Consider the following 18,370-nt stretch of genomic DNA (forward strand, 5'->3'; position numbering starts at 1 on the left):
TATACATGTAAAGTGCACACTTCCAAAGTCAGAGAAAGTTCCTTGTTTCCTTCCTATAAGGAAAGGAACACGGAACTCGGGAATTGTATGGCGGCCTTGAATTGGGGGGAAGACTCAACAGAGTTTCCCTTTTAAATCATCGATCAGTGTGGCCGTGGCCATGACGAAATGCAAATGTGGACTTTGAGCAACTAAAGGCGAAATACAAGAGAGGGAGCCATGCACCGTAGCAAGAACCCTTCTTCTATTCACCTCATTTGGACGAGGTTGAGAGAAAATGTCAAACGCTGTGTAAGGGGCGGCGGTAGACATCACACACCACTCCAGCTTCCTGGATGTATGTGATGGAAAGAATGAAGCTCCAGGGGACTCTCTAGCCCGAGAAAGAGGTGGAGAGAAAGCATCTCAAGAAGCGGCTTAGGCAGCAGTTGAAGGTACCCATTGGTTCCAACAATTCCACAAACCAGTGTGCTTCATGTCCTGGGTTCGAAGCAGGGAGGTCTGTTGGGAGTAGTCACAGTGGAATGGAGGGCTAGACTGTAACGAGCCATAACAATCACACCTTAGGACACGGGCACTAGACTAGTGTCAGGAAAGGCAGGAAGGGGTTCCGCTAAGAAGACAGGTGACTGTCAGATGGGAAGGTGGTCTCAGGGCTGGCCCCGCCCAGGGCAAGCTGATGCTCATTTGCGTGTGCGTTTGTGTGCAGTGTACAACACAGAAGGGGAGACTTCCCTTCTGGAGCGATTCCACCGGGAGCCTGTGAGAGAGCGAGCCCCACTAACTCAAACGGGAGTCTTGACAGCGTGTCCTGCGGCGGACGGGTCCAAAATGACTATATAAAGTAACTACCGTAAATCACTGTTGTCAGGGCGCACACGCCACCTCCCCCTGCCCTGCCCACACACACCCCCGCAGCGGTTCAGGGCCAGCTCGTGGTCGAAGCGAACGAGAGGACTCCTGACTATAATCCTAGCACGTCACTTTGTGGAAGGCAAACACGTGGTTCGGAGGGAATTTATAAATCTCTCCTCCCAGGCAAGCCCGTGATGTTATCTGCTGGCAGCAGAAGGTTCGCGTCGAGGGGCGCTCCAGAAGCTCCCAGCGAGAGAGAGAGAGAGAGAGAGAGAGAGAGAGAGAGAGAGAGAGAGAGAGAGAGAGAGGAGAGAGGAGAGAGGGAGAGAGAGGGAGAGAGCGAGCCAGAGCCAGCGAAGGAGGCCGGGAAGGGATGCAGAACTAGTATAACGGTCCAGGGAGCCATTCGGGATCCAGCCGAGAGGCTGCTGGCCGAAGGAGGGGAAAGCTGGAGGGCCGATTTCAGGGTGCCTAGCGCCGACCTCCCCTAAGCGAGAGAGTCCAAGGAGCAGAGCAACCAGGAGAGCTGGGAAAGGGTGGGCGTCCAAGGGAAGCCCTACTAGTGCGACCTCCCTAGGAAAAAAGCTGCCCCGCAGCGGTCCCTGCGGGTGAAAGCCACGGCGGCGGCCGCCCGCCGCCTGTTGCCGGGTTGGCGTTTGGAGCGAGAGGAGAAGGAGGAGCAGGAGAAGGAGGGAGCTGGAGGCTGGACGCGTTTGCCAGCAGCGGCGGCAGCAACGTGGAGTAACCGGGAGGGCCGGCGCGCTCGGCCCGGGTGAAGGCCACAGCGCGCGGCTCCGGGAAGGATCCTCGCCTCCTCGGCAGCAGCCGCTGCGGCCGCCGCGACCTGAGCGCGTCCCGAGAGCCCAGCGCAGCGCAGCCACCTCCGCGCGGCGCGCCAAGCGCGCCCCCAGCGCGCGCACACGTGCGCGCTCGCACACACTCACTCACACACACACTCACACCCTCACACACGTGTGCGCTCCTCCGCTCCCGAGCTGTTGCTGCTGCTGCTGCTGCCGCTGCTCCCGGCGCCGCAGTGGATCGCGGGGCCCAGCCGCTCCTGCCTTAAATATATAAACCACGGCCGCGCGGCCCTCGCGCTGCTCTCGCTGCGCCCCTCCCGCCCGCCCGCCAGCTGCCAGCCCCGGGACCTCCTCATCTCTTCCCTCTTGGCCGGAGGAGCCGAGTTCAGATCCGCCACTCCGCACCCGAACCTGACACACTGAACTCCGTGTTCTCCTCTCAAATTCATTTCTGCCTGATAGCCACTCGTCTCTTCCCCCCACCCCAACCTCGTCGCTCCAAGAAAACTTTTTCTTACTCCCCCAAGTGAGGGTTCCCCCTGCCCGTCGTGTATTAATACTTCCACTTTGGGAACTACTGGCGTTTTCTTTTTAAAGGAATTCGAGCAAGATACCTTTTCCCCCCTACTATTGGACATTGATTGACTCGGTCGTTTGCAAAAGTTTCGCATTAAAAAAAAAAATCTACCTGATCTGTACTTTGAGACTGGTTGGTTTCTTTTCTTTCTCCCCCCCCTTTTTTTTTTTGGTATTTTTTTTTTAACTTAAAAAATTTTTTTTCACCTTTAAAAAAATGCACTACTGTGTGCTGAGCGCTTTGGGGTTCCTGCATCTGGTCACGGCCGCGCTCAGTCTGTCTACCTGCAGCACGCTGGACATGGAACAGTTCATGCGCAAGAGGATCGAGGCGATCCGCGGGCAGATCCTGAGCAAGCTGAAGCTCACCAGCCCCCCAGAAGAGTACCCCGAACCCGAGGACGTCCCCCCGGAGGTGATTTCCATCTACAACAGCACCAGGGACTTGCTGCAGGAGAAGGCGAGCCGCAGGGCTGCCGCCTGCGAGCGTGAGCGCAGCGACGAGGAGTATTACGCGAAGGAGGTTTACAAGATAGACCGGACGCCCTACTTATCCTCGGAAAGTAAGTACTGTTTTTTGCTTCCATTCCCCGAGGCTTAGCGGTGCCCGAGTCTCTCCAAACGGCCCCCACTCCAGGGATCGTGCTTCCTTGTCCGCGTCCCCGCTCCGTCTTCCCTTCTCCTGTCCCTCGTCCCATCCACCTCTCCACTCGGGTGCTTGAGAAATTTAGGCTTGAAAACCTTGCCTTTGGACTGTACTTTCTCCATTCCTCCCTTCCCCCGCCCTCGCCTCCGTCCTTTCTAAGGCGTTACTCTCTTTCTTGCCCCTGAAATGCTTTGCTCAGCCACCAGCTAGCAGTCAGCTCCCCTCTGTCACCCGAGAGGGGCTCCCTGGGGCCGAGTTCGGCGGGGAAATCTCGGTGGGTTTCTTTTCTTGGCCCCATGGGCGTGGAGGCGGTCCAGCTGGTGCGTGAAGGGTTAAAAAAGAGTGGCTCAAAGCTAGGCTCTCCGGAAGGCGCCCCTCTCGGTGCGGACCTATCGAATGGCTCCCCCGGCTTCCCTATTGTCTGCAGCTCCCCCCAAAAATGTCAGCATCTCCCAGACAAACCCGATCCGGTGAAACCCCTCAAAAAACCCACCTCCGAACCCCCGGATTCCTGAACCTATTGCCACAGCAAGGTGTTTAAGTTCCCCAAAGGCCAGCTCTTGTAACCTCGGCCCCTTTTTGATGTCACCTGGAGTGTTGGAAAGGACAGCCTTGCTTCTGACGGTTCTTGAAGGGGGGTTGACTTCATGTTATTTTCCAGAATCCACTCAAACCTGCCTTCTTAAGCTCGCGGTCTAGCAGGTCATTTTTCTTACCCGTGTATTTTCCTCCCTCTTGAGCCCTGGGCTCCTGCATTTACTTGGGTGCATTCCTAAATCTCGGGTAGAGGAGAACACAGCTGATCTAAAAAAACAAATAAATAAGCCAGCTTCTCCCAGGGCAGTGACTTCAAAACCAGCTGGTAGACAGTAGCAATGAGAGTGAAGTGATTTATTGGGGAGTTCCTTGGGGGGTTGGGAGGGGGACAGTTAGCTTAGAATTAGTTCCAAGTTCTTAAAAAAAAAAAAAAGGAAAGGCAAGAAGAAGGATCCAATGATACCTGAGAGGGTTAAATACCAGTAAGAAGAAGAAAGGGGGGGGGGAAGCTTCCACATTTGCTTAGTCCAAACCCCAAGTTGTAAACTTTTCATTGGTTGCCCCTTCTCCCCACCCCGTTCATCACCCTATATACGTACGTGCTGCCTTCAGAAAGACTCCTTGTGTCTCTCCTAAATAGATAATATGGCCATCTTGATCATTTCATCCTCGAGGTCCTAATCGTGGGGTGGGGCTTTCCTTTTTTAATATTTATTTTTAGTTGGACAAGTCACAGCTCTGTGACTTGCCCTGTCTCCTACTTGATTGCCTCAGGATCCGGGTGGCTCAGCCCAGTCTTCCCCGCGACCTGGCTTGGGCTGCGGTTTCTCCTCTTGTTCGAGGGCAGAGAGCAGAGGCAGGGGAGCCTGGCAGGCAGGATGATTTTATTGTTGTTATCACGGCACCATCCACCGCCGTGGTGATAAATACACCCCACTCCAGTTATGACCCGCGGAAAGCAGAGCTTTCTGTCTGGGGTGGAGCCAAGGAGATTTTAGGCAAGGAAAGTTCATTGTAATTAGTCCCAAACCATTGAGACCAAACAGGGGGTTGAGTCAGTTTGCTTTCTCTAGCACGTGCATGGTTTCTGCCGGTATTTGGGTAGACAAACATGTATGTTATACTGAACCTGACCAGGTCAGCCCTGTAGGCTGTTTGCCTGCAAAAGCACTAGTGAGCTGCCAGCACCTTTGAACAGAGGAGGTCTGAGTTCGTCATTAGGTGTGGAGAGAGCAAGTTACCCAAGGAGCTACTAACAACCCTTTGTTCTTTCAAGCGGCTCAGAGGGCTGAGATGATCTGACCCAGGTTCACGGTCATCACCAAACAGGAAAAATCCTCAGAGTATTAGGGTTTCAGAAGATGGCCTCTAAGATCAGCAGGCAGATACCCTTCCCCTCTTCACCCCTACCCACCAGATAAATTAAAACTTCTAACAAGTCCAGTATAAAAAAATATGTACTATCAGTTTTCATACAAAAAAAAAAATACAGGCTTCTTCAAGCCTGGCTCCTGCATGGAGGTTTAGGAGCAGGAAACCGTGGTAACTGCAGACCTGATCTTACTGTGCAAGGGCTGTGGACCATGTTATAGAAAGTAGGTTAACGGATTTTCCAGCACTTTCTAGTTACACCGGAATATAGTAAACCCCTCCCAAAAAAGGAAGAAAAAAGAAAATCACTCCACCATATTTTTAAACAGCAAATTGAAAAGTACGGCACCGACTACTATACCAACTTTTCCCCTTCAGGACTTGAGTGGTGGCAGTGGGGAGGGACTGTGCCTGTCACTTCTTACAGTGACTTCGGTGAGGGTCATGAGGCTCAGAGCCGAAGGCATGGGAAAGATCACTGGTTCATTTTTTACCACCAACTTATTAGTGTTCAGGGAGTGACTGCAGCTCAAATATTACAAATATGCTCTAATTATACTCAATGAGCTATATATCATTACAGATTGCTGATAGCCCTTGGTGGGACATTTTATACAGCTCAGACTAAATATTTTTAGCAACGTGGAAATTTAAAAGTAAAAATATAAGAGATATTGTATATGCCTTCAGGCATATTTTGTCTTAAATATTATCCTTGGCCCAGCATGCTATATAAATACAGTAAATATGAATAGAACTGGCCAGCTGCCAGTCTCTTAGGATGAATTTTAGTCAAGAAAGGTATTTATGGGGTATAAATAATACTGCGTCAACACTTAAAGAAGGAGTCTGATTAGTTCTGGATTTATTCAGATTGATCTTTTCACATGCTGTTAGTTTAAGGCTCAAAGTGGGTTTGTGCTTCGGTTTACCGATGGTTTACCTAGTGGGATTTGGTGCGTTTCTCGTTCTTTTGACAACCCATTTGAAGTTCAAGACACATCTTTTCAAGAGACACTGCACGAGGCTTTAGAAATTTAGCAAGAGTAACTTCCTTAACGAGACATGGTGTCAAGTGATTGGCAGTTACAGTCTGTAGAGGCTTGGAGCATCAAAAGAGAGAGAAACCAAGTTTCATTTTCTGTCTTGCCCCTTTTCATAGCTACAAATCGGGCACTTGTCGTGGCTGTAACTGTGGTGACCCCCCCCCCACCCTGACACACACCACACCCCCACCCCCTCTCAGGATACTTTTGGCAGAGTCCTGTGATATTTTTGGTTGTCCTGACTGGGCGTGGAGAGGTGCTATAGGCATTTGGCGGGGAGAAGCCAAAGATGCTGCTGGTCACCCTAGAATGCACAGAGCCATTGCCTCTCCCCCTCCCCCACATCGAAGAATTATCCAGCTCAACATGGCAATAACACCCACATGGAGAAGCCCTGATGAGCCCGATATTTATTTTGGGGCACTGAATTCTGCTAGTAATGCCATTTTAAAAGTAATCACCTAAAAATAAAATATCTGTGATCAAAAGGACATTCAAATGAGAGCATCCCATAGAAAGATAATCAGAAAGTTGTGTTAACTAAATGGGAGTATGAATTGGACCATTTCGTATAGTATAAGCTTTTTAAAAGGATCTTAAAACACCTAAATCAGAGGCACCCAAGCTTCCCATTCATTTGGCCCAAGGAAAGGTGTTCCCCCCTACCCCGCAACCCATCAGTAACTCAGTCAGCAACACCGTGATGTCTGTCAGAACAAAGAGAAGTGAGAAATCATCTTGGACTTTCCTTGCAAAGAAAATAAGCAATTCATGTTCACGAAGAGGGGATTCTCCCAGCCAGGCAACCAAGAAAAGCCATTCCCCATGTTGGTTTATCCCATCCTATTGAACTAGATAAAACTAAAGTATACAGCCGGAAACATCACAGTGAGGTTGCTTGCGTCACTGTTTCACGTGAAGGTTAAGCACTTCATGCTCAACACTCTGTGTCTCTTTCCGCTGTTAGTGTCCCAGTGAAATCGTAGGACGTAGAATGAATCCCAGTTGCCCTGTGTTTTGGGGAAATGCGACTTCACATTCTATTCTTGGGTATGCCTCTCTGTGCACAAACTGCTGGACGATGGGCCACTTGCCCAGTGAAGGAAAATCTTAGCAGTTGCTGGAACATGGTTGTATTTTTGCTTAACGTTCAGGGGTTTTATTTTTTAAGATCCTCTGTGTGTGGGTGTGTGTGAAAGAGAAACAGGGAGACAGAGAGAGAGATCAAAGGAAGACGAAGCCCCTTGGCTTTTGCCCACTGACTGAGTTATTAACAAACAACAGGCCGGCTTTAATTCTTGCATTTTTATTGCATCATTGCTTGTACTAACTCTAGTGTCTAATTGTGGTTGCGTTTAACTTAGGCCACATTCTCTGTCAGGATTTCCTCTCTGCTCCTTCTTTTACTTTTCAAGGACTAGGAAAAACCCTCAAAGAAATAGACTGTTTATAACCGAAGCAGTTGGGCCATCTCTGTTGCCAAGTGAGGCCAGCCTGCTTCGAGCCTCTCCGGAGGACTCCCCACCCCCACCCCCACCACGGGGGAGGCTGGGCTTGGTAGCAGGAGGGGCAGGTCGGCACTGCTCAGGGTGCTGGAGCCCTCTGTGTCTCCACAGCGGCCCCTGGGGTCGACTTCAGGAGCTGCACCTTTTGTGTGATGACGTCTCCCTGATGCAGAAGTGCTGATGTAACTTCTTCTCAGCATCCTTCGTGTAAAGATATCAAAGAATGACAGATCAGCATTCCTAGAGGACAAGGCCATGTGAAAAAAGGGCTAATGACTCACTGTTGATTCACCATCAGATCTGGGCTGGACCCGAGGAGGTCCCTGGACTCCTAGGCCTGCGCCCAGAGATGACAACAGAGTCGGGGCGGCATTTCTAGAAGGTTAGTGGAGGGGCCTGGCCCGAGCATAGAGGGGCAGGCCAACCGCGGACCTGGGACTCGGGTCTGCCCCCGCCTTCCCCATCACTCCCACCCGCCTCTGTAGGCTTAGTGGGGACGTGAGCTGCGCGCAGAGAGCCTGCACGGAAGAGTCTGGAAACAGCTCCTCCGTCTGTCTTGATGTAGCACTGCTGGTACTGAAGGGTCCTGAGACAGGCCTCGGCCTCCGCAGATGCACTCGCTGTCCTCGGGAAGCCTTCTGCTGGATTCGATCCCGTTTCTCAGATTCCGAACAGCTTGCTGAAATGTGCCTCTGGCCAGAGAGAAACACATGTTTCCATTGTCAGTCTGAAACCGTATGGTGCACTTTTCTTTCTCAAGATTCTTCCAACCAAGATCGTTTTTTAACCTCAGAATTCCATGTTCACTGGGCATTTCAAGTTGAACAACATACAAGGAAGGGGCTCTTTGACGGGTTTGTTTAGATGGCAAACCTTGCCTTTGTCCTTCCTTTAGGGAAATTTCGAAGGGTGTCTCATGCCCCACCCACAAATGGATTGTTGTTGTTGTTTTGTTGTTGTTGTCTTCTGTTTCTTTCCCAACCTCTCCCATCCGGAAGTGGGGGGTTGAATTGTGCTCCGGTGTGAACTCTGCCCTCCTTCCTGGGTTGGCTTCCCGGCCTTGACCCTGCACACACACACCCTTGACCTCTTCCCCGCAATGTCCGAATTGCCTCATGTTCTTCAGTATTTGGGGAAATCTGCACTGGGTGGCAGTCAGCCTCGCTGAACCGGGCCTCAGATCCCTCCCCTGCAAAGGTGAACACGAGGCTCGCTTCCTAGGGCTGTGGAGGATTGAGGTGACAGGTGTGAAGCACGTGTCTCCTCTCCGGCACTAGGGAGGCAGCTCTAATGCATCACATCTCAAAACCATGGATTTTAAGATGCACGCTTATTTTATGTGCCGCTAAGAAGGAAATATCACTGACAAGTTGCTCTAACGTGCCATGGGTTATGAGATATGAAAAGAGGTGTTTTAGACATTTTAAAATGTGATTAAAAACGGGTGTTCTAGAAACCACTCCCACAAGCCGGGGACATCTAGGGACCTGCATCTTGCTCCTGTCCTTGTAGCTCCTTCTCTAGGGTTCCATTTCCCTTGCACACTTGGACTGTTCCTGAAGGGACCTTTGCCACTCTGAGGTTAGGAACAGAGACCAGCAGGGCTGCTCAGCCACCTTGTCTAGCTCTATCTAGGCAGCCCTTGGGAAGTTAGCCTTCCTAGGGAAGACTTCAGGCGTCTTAGATGACCTGCAGGACTTTTCGGGGTCTGGCCCCTCCTCCTTGCTCAGCCCCGCCTCTCACTAAATCTGGGCTTGAAGACTACACTCCACCCACATCACCCTGGATGCCTTTACCCAAATGGGCAGGTTATCTTCCTGCCCTTGGGCCTTCGTTTACCCCGTCTCTTCCACTTGGAGATCCATCTTTTAACACCTTGCAACATCCTTTGCGGTTTAGTCACATGCCACCTCCTTAGAAACCGTCTTCCATTTTCCAAGCCATAGTTCATCAGCTCTTCACCTGTACTCTCACAATGCTGATTTCCATCTCTCTCCCTCGCAGCCTCTTTCCTTTGCTGCTCGTAAACTCTAGCTGTGTTCTGACCTGTCTTCTTCCCTGGTTTGGAAGCTGCCTCACAGTAGGCACCAGGTCGGACTTACCTGTACTGTTCGAGAAGCTAGAGTGTTGTGTCTGTTCAGTAAACCCTTGTTAAATGAATGAGCGTTTCCCTTTAGAGAATCAGACCGAGCCACCAGAAGAAGGGTGGATGAATTCCAAGCATCAGGGCCAGGAGACATGTGGAGATGAAGCCCGACTCACCTTCACTAGCAGGGTACCAGGACCGGATCATATCACAACTGTGCTGCAGGCAGTGAGGTTCGCATGGCCACACATTTCCTCGTTCCTGTCTTATAGATAAAAATGAAAATGATGGTGATGATGACGATGATGAAAGCTAACCTGCATTGGGTACCTACTGTGTGCTGGGCACAGTGTGAAATATTTTACATGCTCGTAAGCACCCCAATAAGGTTATTGCCCTGTTATTGACTGTTATTGCCCTGTGGCACGTGAGCATGGATATTGCTGTTCCTGTCAGTGATGTCTTATTGAAAAGAAGGATTTTAATGCCCACGGATAATAGAGTTTCTAAAGTAGAGACCAGGGACTAGAGAGCTGGATTTACCCGCCCTTTTGCAGAATGATGTACCCCACCCATCAAACAGAACCTCTCCCCTCCTCCGAGAGAGTACACCCAGTGCTCTATTTTCTTTCTCTGCAAAAGGAAATACCCCTGAAGCCAGGCATGCAACTCTGGGTCTTTTTTCTTGCCTCCAATGCATTCAGCCTTTATCTCTGCTTTTGACTGATAAAAAAAAAATGGTGATTTATCCAGTCTCTTGGTCTTAGTCTTTGATGCTGATTTCCATCTCTCTCCCTCTTGTGTGATCATGTCTTCTGCAACATTTTGATAAATTTAATTGCTAGGGGATTCATCTGGTCTCTTTCAGAGAATTCATTTATTTGGGACGGCAGGATGGTGCGGTGTGGTGTGCTGAGCACGGAGTGTGGACAGACAGGCCCAATAAGCAAAAGAAGGAGAGTAACGAAAGGGACTCCCAGAGGCCAACAGGGGAGGGGTGACTTCAGAGAGAAGGAGTCGGACCCAACTTGGTCCCAACTATGGCAGTTGTAGAAATGCCATAGAAAAGATCACAAATGTGGCCTTGTGTGGGTTTGCAACTTGGCTCTCTCCATGTAAGTTAGAACAGTTGCCTCTTTGACCTTGAACTTGTTTCCTGCTGAATTCAGATCTTGGCTCGGCCACTATTGGCCTTGTGGCCGGGTTGTACCCGACCTCAGTTTCCTCACTTGTAGAGATGAAGAAGAGACTACCCACCCCCTGGGGTTGCAAAGGTGTGACAATGACAGGTGCAGAGGAGCCCCCAGCTGCTTCTGGCGCTTAGTAGGCCTGCTTTGCATGCCAGCTTTTAGTTACTGAACCTCAAACACCCTCGACGTTAAGATGCACCATTATTTTATATGCCCCTAAGAAACAAAGACCATCACCAATTAATTATAACATGCCCCTGATGAGGTAGAAACTCGGGCCTTCGGTGTTCCTCGAACCCCAAGGATTTGAGGGACACAAGGCAAATGGAGGGAGCTTCCGGATACAAGGCCCGGACCTTCTGGACGTAGTCCGGGTGCCTTTCCAACGTCCACAGGCAGCTGTTTGCTCTCATGCTAGCTTTTCCCACGCATCCCTGCTCACAGGCAGGCGTCCCCCTTCCCTGGCCTGCATAGTGCCCCCCTGTGGGTCAGTATGCTGCAGGCTATTCCTGAAGAAGGACATCGTGTCTCTGAAATCAGGACCCAGCTGTTTGAAGATGAGACTTTTTTTTTTGGAGATGTTGTTTGTTTCAGGAAATGCTGTAGCATCTTTCCAATCTCAGGAAAGGAAAAGAAAAATATTGTGATTTAGATGTAGGCTCTGCCCGTTTGGCTTTTCCAGTCCAACCCACGCCACGCTGACAAGTACGACGTCTGTGTTAACAAGCTGGTTCCCAAATAACTGCTCATTCACCGAGCTGGGCTGTCACACATAAGCGTCCTTCTTTGTCACTTCGTCTTGCGAACAAGAACATGAAGTCTGTTTTCGAGAAAGACGCTGAAGCAACCGCACAGCCACTGGTCTATGCAAATTTAATAAAGACAGCCTTTATGAATGCATTTTAAGAGCACTAAACTCTTGTTGCCAAATCATAAATGGGAATTTTCTGGGAAATGTAACTTCATTTTTAAGGTTAGGGTTCATTTCAATTTTGTTAACTTCACGCTTCTCCGACTGAGTTCATTCTCTTTATACCATCCAGAACAGTAACTTTATCATTCTTCCCCTTGGGGTTTATTCTTATTGAGTCACTAATTTCCCTATCCATTGACTTAATCTCATTTTCACTTCTGCTTTGACATCTTAATGACAATACCACTGAAGTTGTATTTCTTTATCATAAACTCTTATCATTAAGTTGGCAGTTGAGAAAAGCCAAAAAAACAAAAAAAGGTGAATTGCTTATTTCAAGTCTCCTTTAATGGACTTGAACTAAGGGAGAAAAAACATGCCAGACTGGAGACAGGTCTTTGCAGAAGGTGGATGATGTGGTAGAGGCGCCGTGGGCCTGGCAGTCTCTCAGGGCTTCCTGTGGGAAGTGTTTCCACTCGCGACCTCATCGCTTGGCATTTGGGGCTTTGGAAGTTAAGGAGAGGGACGGAGGTTGGAGACACAGCCCCTGACTTTTACCCAGAAGGGGCTGAGCAGGAACAAGGCGGAGTTACAGTGGCCACCTCGGGTTCTGAAGCAGCGCTGGCACCCTTAGACGTGTCTGTGTGAAAACCGTGTTGAGCCCTGGCTGGTGTGGCTCAGCTGGTTGGAGTGTTGTCCCATAGACTGAAAGGTCACAGGTTTGATTACCAGTCAGGGCACGTATCCAGGTTGTGGGTTCGATCCCCAGTCAGGGCATGTATGAGCAGGCAGCCAGTTGGAATTTCTCTCTCACATCGATGTCTCTTTCTCTCTCTCTCTTCCCTCTCTCTCTCAAAGCAATGAAAAATGTCCTTGGGTGAGGATTTTAAAAAGTCACCTTGATTTGAATAATCACTTAGTCCTTCATTTGTGCCTCCTCGTAGGATTCAGTCTTAGGTTGCTCAGTAGGTCAGCAGAGGTCATGGTCGGCTCCATGCATGGAGTCCTGAGTGACCAGTTTCACTCTTGGGACTCGGGCTTCTCCCCTGCACAGAATGAGGGCACTGGTGCTGGTTCGTCTTGAAGAGAGAGAGATTTCAGAAGACATCCACGGTCAGAAAATGTCACCGTCAGTAACACAGCTAGATATACAGCACCGTGTCCACTTTCATTAACACTTTGACACCAGTGCTCAGATCCTAGAAGGTGGATCTTGAGCCAGGTTGACCCCCAGTCATTGAGACCAGCAGTTTGTCCTTTCCCAGGAATGTTTGCTGGGAATTCTCTGAGTCAAAATTCACTGTAGTGTCGTGTGGAGAAGAGATGACTGTACCCACTTGCGGAATCACTATAACCACAGACAGGTGTTTGTGTGGAGGGCGGGGGAGGGGTTGAGGCAGGAATTTAATTGAACACGTAGTTTTAGGAGCATGTTTAATGGCATTGAATTCTGCATAAGGTACCATTGTAGCAAGACTGTACCTCCATCTTACAGACACCTTCACACCACGCAAAACCTCTGCTCACTCAGAACAAAGAGCCCTCGATCCACGGGTTGGGGTGCTCTGAGATCGGATGAGATCTGGGGAAAGGCCGTGGTTCTGGAATTTTACCGAGCAGAGAACCCCCAGGCTGCTTACTACCAATGTCGATCCCCCCCCCTTGGCCCCCCCATCCAGATTATTGTTCAGTCATTGGAAGCTGACTCTTGGGCAGGCTGTTCAGAAAGACACTTTGGAGACGCCGGGTATTTCTGTTGTGCTGTGTCTTAGTTTCCTCATCACAGGCAAACACGAACACCCATACTTTTACAGTTCACTTCATTGTCTTTTGTTATTTCTGTTAATTGGCTTGAGAGGGGGGTGGACAAGAGAGAGAGAGAAACACTGAGCTGTTGTCCCACGCATCCACGCACTCGTTGGTTGATTCTTGCATCTTCCCTGACCAGAGATGAAACCTACAACCCTGGGGCATCGGGACGATGCTGGAACCGACCGAGCCACCTGGCCAGGGTCTCGCTGTCTTTTTGTTTTCTTGTAAATTGCTTTAGTTCCAGGACTGTTTCTATCTTAGGACTTCTGTGAGCCACATAGGCCCCCGTTATGAATTACTGAGTGCCCAAGTCCTTCTAGAAAGTACCATTTCTCTAAGACTATTGCTGTCTCAGATTTTTTTCCTAGGGTTTCCCATTTGAAAAAGTAGTTCACGGGGCCACTTCAATCTTGTAGATTGTTGAAAATTGGTAGTCTTCTAAACTAAGAATTGCTTTCTTTAATTTAAGTAACCACTATTTGCATCACTTATCTCTCCATCCAGTTCATGGTTTCAATCTCTGAGGCACTGGATTGGCCCCAGACCACCCCATCATCCTTTGGCCTGGCTTAAAAACAAACAAATGAACAACAACAACAACAAAATAGACAAACAAATAAATAAATATTTCAGCAGGGCACCTCTACAGCATAGTGAAAGGAACCCAGAGGTGCCTCCTTGCAGTCAGCTTGTTGGAAACTGCAAAGGACAATAGCAACCGTGCCTTGTTCCTGCGTAGACTTTCTTTGACCCGGTTGACCTGGGACAAGTTCAAGGATCTGGATCCCATTCATAGAATTGTCCCATAACAGCCACTGGCCTGAAGACGGTGCTGCTATTTCCCAGGAAAAGGAGTTAAATCCCCTCCCTCCTCAAGAAATGCCTGGGGCCCTAGTTGGGAGAAAAAGTCTACCCTGCCTTTCTTGGGTGATACCGAGTTTTTTTTTATGGAAGGCAACTTTTGGCATCTCTTTTTAGAGGTCAGACCGAGGGGAGAAACTTTGACTTGCCATTCATTCTTGTGCCAACCTGTTTGTGCCCAGCGTAGCTTCCTGCCCTTGCCAACTGGTGATCTGAGGGAATTCTCTTCCCCGGAGACCATGGGGAAGGCTCTAAAAATAAACAGCGTGTTTGCTAATTGGTGAAGACGTGCACAGGTGGCCGCTGGCAACTGCCCGTGGAGCCCACGTGGCAGCAACGTGCCAGGGAAACCCAGGTGTGGGCCCCACCATGCCACGTGGGTTACCCAGGGTCCCGTGTGTCCATCAGAGAGGGTTCTCATGGGGAGGTGTGGTCCCCACCGGTGTGAAAACGGGTCACTGAGAGCTTGTCAGTGGGCTGAATGCTGGCGACGGTAAGTTACAGGGGATGGAAGAAGTCTCTCCGATCTATTTTAAATTGGAGAGAACAAAGGGACAAGTCTGGGAGAAACACGACAGGGGAATCCATAGGCTTTTTTTGTTAGAAGCAGTTTTCAGGTCAGGTCGAATAGCGACGGTGCGGTTTCCAGGGCAGCAGTCCCCAACCTTTTTTGCACCAGGGACCGGTTTTGTGGATGGCAGTTTTTCCACAGACCGCGGTGCGGGGCTTGTTTTCCGCATGATTCAAGCGCATTACGTTCAAGCTCACTTCCTGCTGTGCAGCCTGGTTCCTAACAGGCCCTGACCAGGTGGCCGGGGGCTTGGGGACCCCTGTTCTAGAAGACGTGCCCCAGGCAAAGGGCAGGTGTGTGGACGGACGCTCAGTCTGTGTCAGGAGCCAGGTCTAGAAGCCAGTCAGGGAGGCTTCCGTCCACTCAGTTAGGAAACGAATGTGCTACATCCCTCGATGATGTTCTGTTTGCCAGTCTCATTTCAAGCTCCAAATAACCCTTGGGGCTGTATTATGTCCACCTCATGTTATAGGAATGGGCCTGGGCACATCAGGGCACTGTCCCAGGAAATCGGTGGCAGAACAGGGTTTGCACTGCACATCTCCTCATGCAAAAGTCCTGTATTTACAATGAATTGACTCTCCCAACGACCAGACAGCCTCGGGACCCCCAGCAGGGCTTCCTCTTCCATTTTTGGTGTAATTTTTAAATAACAACACAGTGGCCCTGTGCAAGATGTACTCGCTGTTACTTTAAAGGAAGCCGAGTTCCAAACCTCAGGCCGTGATAATGATGATGGAAGATAGGTTTTATCCCATCCGAGTGGCCCTAAATGTTTCAGCTGGGGCTCGGCCACCCCAGACCTGTGTATACTTGTGTCTTTGACTCACTCGAGAAGGAGCAGGTGAGAAATGATGACAGGTGGTTTTAAGAAACCCCAAATCTAGGCCAACCAAATGAAAAACAGACCTTTTATTCTTAATGGGTAGGCTGTCTTTTGTCAAGGGAGGTCAAGGCCGTTCCTATTCATCTTTAATAGAAGTCAAGGTATTTATTTTAACATTTCGGTGTATAAATTGTATATTGTTATTTTAACACTAGACCGTGTTAGAGGGAAAAGTGAATTCAGGAGTCTGACGGCTAGTTAAGGGGGTGCCAAAAGCCTGGGACCAGAATCCAGAACGCTCCCATAGATTCCCAGTGTCTAATCCCCCGGCCCTGAGTAGCAGGGACTGGATATCCCTGGGGGAAAATTACCAGAATGTGCATTGCGTCCCTCTCCTGCTTTGAATCGTTGTGTAGCTCTGTGCGAGGCGTGTCGTCAGTAAAATAGCTAATGACTGTGCTTTTTAAAACTCCTAGCTGTCTGCCCAGTTGTTACAACACCCTCTGGCTCAGTGGGCAGCTTGTGCTCCAGACAGTCCCAGGTGCTCTGTGGGTACCTTGGTGAGTACTCTTGTCTGCTTTATACTCATTTGACGTAGTGCTACCGGCTCTCTCTGTCCTGTTTGTGTCCTGTGGGGAGGTGGTGAGCGGGGCAGTGCATTCCTGAAACACAGCCTGGCACGCAGGGGCCCCTAACTTTTTCAGGTGGCCATGTCTATGGGAAATGCTCATGAGTAGCTTTGAAATGATGGGATGGCTTGATGGGTGTAAGTGACAGGATGGATTGCGGGGTGTCTGAGAGATGTGTCCTCGGGGTTAGAGGGACCGGAAATATTGCTCTTCTGACCCCATGGACCATGCTCCCTGGAGGGCTGAACCATATGTCCAGAAGGTCAAGGGTCCTTCTGTTTTTTTTCTTTTTTTTTTAAATATCTGATTTGTATCTATGTCTGTATTTCTGGCACATAGTAGTTGCCCAATTACTGAAGAGATATTTTTTTCTGTGCTTGGAAGTTCTAGAGGGAGGCTTGTGGGAGAGTCATGCCGATGCCATTATCTGTGACCTTCCTGTTGTCATTTCTGGGCTGCATGAGAAAATGGGTTGCCCTAGGGACAAGACTCCAGCCAATCGGACCTGGGCACTTGCCACATGGTCGCACCACTGAGCCCTGACCCTCAGAGCCAGTGACACATGCCAGGCTGGGGGCCACTGAAGCCAGCGGTCTTACTCTGCATTGGAGCATTAATCAATTTAGCTGGCTTTTATTGAGCACCTACTGTACACTGGGCAATGAGGCCACTGCCAAGAGCAGGATTTAGGTGTTCCAGACACTGAAGAACTCAGGGGCCCAAGCTGTCCCTGGCTCAGGCCTAGGAAGAAAGGAAGTGGACCTCCAACCCTGGCACTGGTTCGCTCTGAATTTTTGGGGCCCTGAGAGTTCTGGATTATACTGATTTTAAATGTGGGCAAAGGTCCCAGATAGGATAAAAGACATGCTTTGTATTACCCTCAGAGATGTCTCATTCCCTGGCACCACCTGCTCTGTAATGGATCGTGCTTAACCTTGCTTCTTAGGAATCAAGGAATAAAATGGTTTATTTACAGTGGCCGAAGCCGGGGCTTCCTCAGAAAGCACTGATTCAATTGAGATATACATTTATTTTAGTCCAGAAAGCCGTAGAGTGCCTCGCTAGAAACCGCCGTGGGAATCCAGGGGATTGTATTTGGTTTCATCCAAGCAGGTTTCATCCATGCTTATAGTCAGTCTCTAAATGTGTATTTTATTTCACTGTCTTAACCAAAGAGTTAATTGTCTGATTTTTTTTCCCCAGTAGCTTTTTGGAAAAGGACAAGGGAGAGAATGACAGAAGGGAAACATTTGTTGAACATCCTCAATGTCCCTGTCACTTAACACGCCTCCTCCTGGTCCTCCCTACGTGGCGGTCGGTCGGGAGGGGCCAGGACAGTCAGCACTTCTCAGGAGACCATGGCCTGGGGAGGGACAGGCCTGGTCCATGGAGCTCACTGGTGGCTGGGCTGAGCCCCGGATTCTGGTCTGGCCTTCACGTTCGCCACCACGCTGCCCAGGCCCCAGACTTTTTTTTTTTCTTCCTTTTGCTTTTCCTTGGGAATCATGTCTCTCATTGTTCTATTTTTTATTACCTGCTGCTTTGCACCAATGTCCTTTCCATGTCCACCTCCCATAGCAAACACACGCAGAGGCCAACCCCGCCCTCTGCGGGGCTTTGCCTCTCAAACACCCCTCACTCGGGGTTACTCTCGGTCATCTCAGTGGCTGCAAGCATCCCTCTCTCTGGGATGAGGAGACATTGGAAACCCACCTTGCTCCAGGCCCCACTTCCAGGCCTGTGGGGAACACCCTGCCAACCCCTCCCAAACCTTCCATGCGAGACTGCCGAGCGGTGGGGCTCCGCATTTTTTTTTTTGTCTATGTTCTTAGAAATAGTAATTGAGTAAAAATGTAAGTGAGCAGATGCCAGGCGGCACGCAGCCAGGGTCGGGGTGAATTTCTCCATGCTGAGCAGAGGCCGGCCGTGCCAAGCGGCTCCAGGGCCATCCCTGTCACCTTGTGTGAACCTCGCCTCCGTTCCAAGGAGACGTTGGGAGCGGCTGCAGGGAGCTGGGGCCTGTGGCGCCTCTTGCTTGTCTCGTCCCCTGTGACCTGGGTGCCGTCAACAATGGCTGTCCTGACCCGGTGACGGGGCTGGGGGCTCTGATCTCCAGAGCTTCGATATTGGCTTCGATAAAACC

At 50.0% G+C, this 18,370-nt stretch overlaps 1 protein-coding gene across 3 annotated transcripts in view; it reads left to right on the top strand.

Moving 5' to 3' along the window:
• The first annotated feature begins 457 nt into the window (after positions 1-457).
• The window catches only part of TGFB2 (transforming growth factor beta 2), a 67,799-nt gene continuing 49,886 nt past the window's right edge, over positions 458-18,370 (top strand). Inside the window, exons 1-2 of one of the 3 annotated variants that reach the window (XM_037140649.2) lie at positions 458-2,797; positions 16,075-16,158. In XM_037140649.2, the coding sequence (XP_036996544.2) occupies positions 2,452-2,797; positions 16,075-16,158 (430 nt within the window). In that variant the 5' untranslated portion in view covers positions 458-2,451. The remainder of the gene's footprint in view (positions 2,798-16,074; positions 16,159-18,370) is intronic. The other 2 variants (XM_037140647.2, XM_037140648.2) reach the window with 2 other exon arrangements.

Source organism: Artibeus jamaicensis, unplaced genomic scaffold (assembly GCF_021234435.1).
Source record: "Artibeus jamaicensis isolate MK-2021 breed Jamaican fruit bat unplaced genomic scaffold, CSHL_Jam_final contig_467, whole genome shotgun sequence".
Lineage (NCBI taxonomy): Eukaryota > Metazoa > Chordata > Mammalia > Chiroptera > Phyllostomidae > Artibeus > Artibeus jamaicensis.